This window comes from Podarcis erhardii, assembly GCF_964252035.2.
Source record: "Podarcis erhardii genome assembly, chromosome: 5".
NCBI classification, from domain to species: domain Eukaryota; kingdom Metazoa; phylum Chordata; class Lepidosauria; order Squamata; family Lacertidae; genus Podarcis; species Podarcis erhardii.
Window position 1 is genome coordinate 16575870 of NC_138509.1, and position 7280 is coordinate 16583149.

The 7280-nt window shown below is 53.7% G+C and overlaps 1 protein-coding gene across 2 annotated transcripts; it reads right to left on the minus strand.

Moving 5' to 3' along the window:
- Window positions 1-312: 312 nt before the first annotated feature.
- On the minus strand, window positions 313-6975 carry ZNF503 (zinc finger protein 503). Of its 2 annotated transcripts, XM_081864299.1 has the most exons (3): window positions 6373-6975; window positions 4126-4597; window positions 313-2741 (listed from the first exon to the last, which is right to left on the minus strand). In XM_081864299.1, exons 2-3 carry the CDS (start codon window positions 4507-4509, stop codon window positions 1191-1193), a joined length of 1935 nt encoding a protein of 644 aa, XP_081720425.1. In that variant the 5' UTR covers window positions 4510-4597; window positions 6373-6975; the 3' UTR covers window positions 313-1190. The 2 variants fall into 2 exon arrangements, with proteins under 2 accessions (XP_081720425.1, XP_081720424.1); XM_081864298.1 differs by lacking the exon at window positions 6373-6975 and having other exon boundaries at window positions 4126-5549.
- Window positions 6976-7280: the final 305 nt, after the last annotated feature.

The following is a 7280-nucleotide window of genomic DNA, read 5'->3' on the forward strand; positions in this document are numbered from 1 at the left end:
CCAACATTGTAAGCCTGGCTAGCAGTTCCCTAGTTAGAATCAAAAGTCTTGCTTTTCCCTGGGAAGAAGCGGGGAGCGGTTTAAATTGACTCCTGGGTTTTCTAATTTAATTGCCAGTTGTGGTATAGCAGGGGGGAACTCTTAGGAACACACTGTTCTGAGTTAGAAGAGAAAAACGTTAGTTAACAAATAAAACTTTATATAATTATTATTAAATTAAATCAACACTTAGAGGTTTGTTAGTTTTTCTCCCCTAGTCACTTTCCCTCCACCGCACACTTAGGTGTATTTATAACAGACTCCAGAAGGTAATTGCAAAAGAAAAGTAAAACCTTTTTAATACATCAAATATACGGAATTTTAATCTTTTAAAGCGATACATTGTCTATTATTTTAAATACATGACGTCATCCTTGCTTCTGCCCCTTCTACAGGGTGGACTTAAAAATTAAAAAATAGTCCAGTGTTCCTTTTAAAGAACAAAAATAAGGCAAATGGAGGTTTTTGGAATCGTTGTTGGGTTTCCTTTCTTCCAGAATAAGTACAAAAAAATACCAATTCTCTTTCTGCGATGGCATACATCTTAAAAAATAAATGCAATTTGAAATTCGAGTCGACAAATTGCAAGTTAAGTGGTAGAGGGGTTTTCTGTTTGTTTGATTTTGATTTTTAAAAAGAGACATGCATTTAGGGTTTTTTTTTCCCCACCCACCCCCCATGAGACATTAAATAAGAAGGTACAATACAATCATAGCAATTTTAAAGTAACATTAAAGAGAAGACCTCTATTTTCGTTTTCGTTTTATTTATTTATATTCTACAACGGGTGTTTCCACTTTAATTTTTCTCTCTTTTTTTTTCTCCTTTAAGCCTATCGAGCTGAAGTTATGTAATGCACTTTTATTGATTCATTGTCCCGCTTGAAGCTAACATAAATAAATACAGTGCCCATGGATCCAGTCCTCAAGATGAACACTATCTTTATATATATATATAAAAAGTCAAATTTCAATTTTCTGTTCTTTTGTGGGATTTTTTAAAAGAAAGTTTTGAAGGGTTGCTTTGTGTTCTTCTCCCCGTCTCTCCCCCGCCCAACGAGAACCGTTGCTTGAAATTCCTCGCGCCCCACCCCACACCCTTTCGACCACCAAAACAAAAACAAAAAAATTCAAAAGAAGCCCCCAAAAAACTCACTGATATCCCAAAGCGGACGCTGTCGTCAGTCTTTGCCCATAGAGTGCGTAAGGGGAGTAATACGGTCCCGTGGCCGCCGGGACAGGCACGGGGGCTCCCGGGGTGGGCAAGGGGCTCTTTGAATAAGGGTGGTAGCGGCTGCTGAGTCCCAAGGCGTGGTGCGGGCTGCGCAAAGCCAGGGTGCCGGGGCTTCCGGGGGCAACGGTGGTGGGGATGTGCATGTGGCAAGCCATGGCCGCTGCCGCCGCGCTGGCTAAGGAGGTGGAGCTCGGGTAGCTGGACAGCAGCTTGTCCGTGCCCGGGAAGGCCGTGTGAGTCCGCAAGTGGCTGAGCAGCTCTTCCGAGGTGGCGAAGCGCTTGTCGCACGGTCCGTTGGCCGACACCCAGTTGCAGATGTGGGGCTGGGGGTCGTTGGGGAGCATGAAGCCGTAAGGGTACAAGGGGTGGCCGGCCAGCGAGGGCGGCGTGGCTCCGCTCAGCGACGAGTGCACCGTGTGCAGCGGGTGCGTCGGGTACATCAGCGGGTAGCCGGACTTGAGCGCCTGGTCGTGCGCGCACGAAGCGCTGGCGGCGCCGGCCAAGTGGCTGGCGCAGTGGTAGCTCAGGCAATAGGGGTCTCGGCACAGGCTGGCCGTCATCACCGACGGCGGGGACGCGCCGGCCAGCGGGCTGGAGCCCGCTTTGCTGCAGCCCAGGCTACCGGCCAGCTGCAGGCTGCCGGACTTGGTGGGGTCGAGCGCCACGCCGTGCGGCAGGAACTGCGGCGGGTAGCCCGCGTACGCACCAGCGAGGGAGCCCGGGTAGCTCATGCCGGCTGGCGGTAGCGGAAACACCGTCTGGCCGGGCTTGTAGGGAGACACCGGGGCCACCAGGCCCGAACTCAGCACCGCCGCGGCCGACGACGAGGATGTGACCGTGTTGCTGCCGCCGCAGGAGGACGAGTCCGACGACGCGGACGACGACGAGGAGGAGGACGACGATGACGCCAGGAGGCCCTTGGCGCTCTCGTGGGCCGCTTGGCTCAGCTCCGCCGTAATCCCGCCACAGCCTGCGCCCAGCCGGCCGTGGCCCCCGGACGGCTCCGAGCCCGCCTTGGCGCCGCAGCCGTCGGAAGAGTCCTTTTTGTCCGCGTCGCCGGCCTTGCCGTCGGCGCCGGGCAGCAGGCCGGGCGAGCAGGCCGAGGCGCTGGACGTGGGGCTGCCTGTCCTTGGCGTGAATGGCTGGCAGGTGGCGCTCGGCACACGGAAGCCCGACTTCTCGTTGCCGCCGCCGCCGCCGCCGCCCGAGCCTCCCCCCGAGGCGGCCGCCGAGCCCCCGACGCCCGCCGACGCCTCTTTCTTGTCCGCGCCGGGCTTGGAGTAAGGCTTGAAGCTGGACTTGTCCTCTACACCGATGTCGCTGAGCTTCAGCGGGCCTGACTTGGAAGAGTCCTTGTCACTGCCGTTCGACGTGACAGACGAAAGCTTGGAGGACGGCGACGGGTCGGGCTTGCCAATCTGCGAGCAAGTCTGAGCCAGGAGAGCCAGCGGGCTCTTCTTCGCGTCTAACTGCAGAAGGCCAGGGGTGGGGGCGAGGGGAGAAAGAGGGAGAAACGCAAACGTTTAGTATGGGGGTCTTGCTGGGAGGTGGGGTGAGGGGAGAGAGATAAAAGGCGGAGTGCCAGTTTAAAGGAAACCAAAAAAGTTGCAAAAGTATCCGGAAGCCCCTGGCAATTACCGAGAGGCGCAATCAGCAGCCCGGACACTTTTTCTGGGCTTACACAAGCATGCTTTCTTTGTTTTATCAAGGCAAATTACTTTATAATTGCATAGTACTTATGGCAATACTTTTGCATTTTTTTAAAATGTAAAAGTCTTCGGCGTCTTTATGAGGAAGCAGACTCGCTTTCAGGCTGGTCACCCGGGAGTAACTTTGCCGCCCGCTTCCCCACAGTCCTTCCCCCAACGCTGCAACCCCCTCCCCGCGCCGTTGTTGGTAAGAAGTCAAGCTTTTTCGCTCTCCCCAAGCAACGCTTGTCCAGCTGAGTGGATCCCTCAGTGATACTATTTATAAACAGATCCCAAGTCAAAGAGATTCAAGCTGTTTCGGTGAAATAGCCAAGAAATCCTACTCCTTCCGTACATTCTGCTTTCCACCCGCTTCCCTTTGCCGCCGCCCCACTGCAGTGCTCCTCAGTATCACCCCACAACGTTATCATCCCGAAGATCTGATCTGCTTCCCTTGCAATTCTCCTCCCAACCTACAAGTCACGCCAGCATGTCTTGTTTTTTTCCCCCTTTTCACACACACACACACACACACACACACACAAAATGATCGGTAAACTGCTTCTTTCAAACTGCAGCGCGTTGTGAACCAGCGAAATGCTCGCTAGATCTACATTACAGACGCTTTTTGCTCCAATGATAAGGCACACGAAATGAAGCGGGGAGACCAGGGCGGTTGGGGGGCCCCCGGATGAGACAGGACTCGAGAGTGGGCGCGACTCTGCATTACATTGCACATTCCGCTGGAGAAAAGTGGAGCCCAATAATTGCAGCAGAATCACCTTTATGGGGGAGACCACCAAACCAATGGGCACATAACCATTACGAGGGTTGTTTAAATTTGCAAACCTCTCAGAACTGGGGAGCACTTTTCTAGGAGCATGCAACCTCCATTAAACACGAAGCGGGGCTTACTTCCGAGTAAACGCGCGCAGAATTTCGCTGCCCGGACGTGGGGGAAGCCCACGGTTGGGGTGGGGGCTGGGCTGGTACGACGGCTGGAAATCGAAAAGCGCCTTTTTACAAAGGATTCCCGTCCGGGAAGGTGGTCAGTCTCTCGCGGTGCTCCCCTCTCTCTCTCTCTCTCTCTCTCTCACACACACACACACACACACACGCTCACTCAACACAGACACCCGTCCGCCCAAGATCGCGGCGCCCTTACCTCGATGGGGCTGACTGGGGTGGAAGGCAAAGGCTGAAGGTATTCGGGGTGCAAAATGTGTCCAGTCCGTGCCGTAAGCATTTTCAGGACTTTGATGGGGAGCCGGTTCGCCTGGCGCAAAGGGTCCGAGGGTGGGACAGAGTGGAAGAAAGGTTTGCTGCTGTTGCTGCTGCTGCTGCAGTTGCCGCCGCTGGTAGAAATCCCAGTGTGTCCGCTTTGCCAGGGAAGATCAGAGCCGGAGCTGCTGCTGTTGCTGCTTCCGAGATCTCTCGCGCCTCCTCCTCCCGCCGCCGCCGCCGCCGCCGCTGCTCCACCACCACCTCCTCCTCCTCCTCCTCCGTGCTGACTACTTCTTACGGCAGAAAGCAAGGGGGATGTAATCATGACCCAAAGCCTCGCATGAAAACTGGTGGGGTGGGGGGGCGCCCGGCGCGCGGATCAGGAGCCCCAGCAGGGCGTCTGCTTCCAATCTCTACGGGAAGGAGGGATCACACATAGATGCGCGCACTTTATTTAATTTAAAAAAATAATAATGGAAGACTGGTCCAAAATAATAAATAATAATAATAATAATAATTTTTTAAAAGAAAGTCCTTTGATGGAAGGGTGCGTGAGAATTCAAAACGGAAGAATGCTACAAAACAGAAATAATCCTCGTGTGTGTTTTTTTGTTGCTGCTGCTGCTGCTGACGACGAGGGTGGAGAGGTATGGGGGGGAAATCTGGAGCTCTGCTTCCCCCTGTCTGTCCCAGTCCCTCTTCTTTCCCTGGGCTGCTTGGCTGGCTGGCTGGCTGGCTGGCTGGCTGGCTGCGGGCTCTTCCCCGGCCGGCCGCCTCCTTTTTTTCCTCCGCCTCCCTGTTCAGCTGCGATGCGAGCCGCTGCCCATCCAGCGTCGGATCTGGCAGAGGAACTCACTTCAAAAGCAGCTGAATTAGTCGGAGATTAAAGCCTTTGCCGCCTTCCAATCAAATGGGACCCCGAGGTGATTGGAGGGTCAAGGGGATGTGACGTCACCTTCCCTCTTCAGGGGCTTTTCCACCACTCGCCCCCCCCCCCGCGATCGCTTTTCTTTGGCTTTTTTCTAATGGTCTCTTTCTTCCTTCCTCCCCTTCGCCTTCCCCGCCTCTCTTGTTTTTGCTCCTGAGGACAGGATGGATGGGCATCAATTTTGTGTTTCACGTAAGCCACTCGCTATTGATTTTCTCACTCGCTCCCCTCCAGTATTTCCTCCGCACCGCGCTAGATCTTTTTTTTTTTTGGGGGGGGGGGAGGCTTGTAAATTCCTCTAGGAAAACGACAAGGTGGTCAAGTTCCCGAGATAGGTTTGCGCAATTGCGCGCTTTGTGCGGTGCCTTAGAGGCCTCCGCAGTGCGCCCGCCTTCCGTAAAAAAAGGCAGGGAAATTATTCTTAAGGGTCCCCCCACTACCCACACCCCACACTGATCCCCTCTTATTAATGACGGCGCACTCTCCTTGGCCCCCTTCTTCCGCACACCGGAAAATTATTTCGTGGGTTTCTTTCCCTTTTCTAAATCTTTGCCCATCGCGCAGCATTTTTGTTCTTTTTCTGGAGCGCGAAACTAAAGAACTAATAGGCTTCTTGCCTCCTGAAATACGAGTCAAAATCCGCCCAATCGGGTCTTCGGTGACTCTTGGAGGCTCTGGACGGAGATTGGGAGAGGCGCGCGTCACATGCTCGCAACACTCCGCCCTTCCTTAAGCCGCTCTCGTCTCCCTTTCTCCCCGCTTTTTTGGGGTGGGGAGCCTCCCTCCCTCCTTCCCTCTCTCTCTCTCTCTCTTCCCCTTCATCAGTTGTCAATGCTCCCCAACCGCAATCAATCAGTTATTTGTCAGCCCCTGTCAATCCTCCCTTGATTTATGTCAGGTTTTGTTGCTGATTACAAGCCTAGTGCGACTTGAAGGAAGGAAGAGAGGGAGAGGGGAGCAAGGAGAGACAGGCAGACAGGCAGACGAGCTCCCTGGAAAAAAGAGCCATTCAATTTAAAGAGTAAATCGCTCTCCGAGTAAATGCAATTTGTATGCCAACAAAACAAGGAGCGACTCTCACTTCTCTTTTGGCGGACGCACCTTGGGGAGAAAGAGCCGAGTGACCGGGCAGATTTTTTTTTTTCCCCCACGGCGATCGCTGCGTCACTATTGTTGTTGTTGTTGTTATTTCATATTTTCACTTGACTAATCAAGATTGCAACCCTGGGACTCAGTCCCCTTGAACTCAGGGGCACTTACCTCCTAGTAAACACGAACAGGATGAGGCCGTCACGTTGCAGAGGCAATCCACTCGCCCTGGCGCGAGTCCCCTTTGAAATCCCTACTGGACTCCGTGGGGCTTACTTTGGAGTAAGCGCGCTCGCGAAACGACTTCGGCCCCGACCCGACGCGCTCTTACTTGGGTGTAAGCCTTGCGGAACTGTGCAGGGTTTACTTCCGAGTAAACGTACCGAGCTCAGGTTGTTGAGAGGTGACTTTGACTGACCCTGGTGGCGCGGGAGGGAGGGAGATGCGAGTTGGTGCCGGATTTGGAGGCGAGAGAGAGAGAGAGAGAGAGAGAGGAGGCAGGCGCATTATTGAAATTTTATCGCCAATCCGTCTCTCAATCGGCTGGCACGGCGGAATGTTTAAAATGAGATTAAGATTGACATCTTGAGCAGCCCGCGGAATGCCAATACTGACAAGAGCTCGCAGGGAGAAGGAGAAGAAGACGAAGGAGCCAGGGGCGGGGGAGAAGAGGCGGAAAGGCCCGGGATCAAAGGCTCGGCGGAGGCGATTCATTGCAGCCTTCGAAGTATTTGTCCACAATTACTGGATTCACCACTCTCTCTCACACACACACACACCCCGCCAACTCACCCCTCGCGTTTTGCCCCCGCGCTGCCCTATTGATCTACCACGTGGTTCCGTGAGCGGTGTGTGTATCTCGACACCTTGTTCGCACCAAGACGATTTCTTAAAACAGAAATAATAACCGGCGCAGGTCCAGTGGGGAAGTTCTCCTGCGGCAAAAAACCAACAACACCCTAGCGAGACAAATGGCCAAGAGCCGTTCATTTGCAACAGAGTCCAACCAGCGCGATCCCCGCGCGCGCTTACTTCGGAGTAAAACGTTAGTCTGGCTGGGCTGCAAAACCAGACGTTTG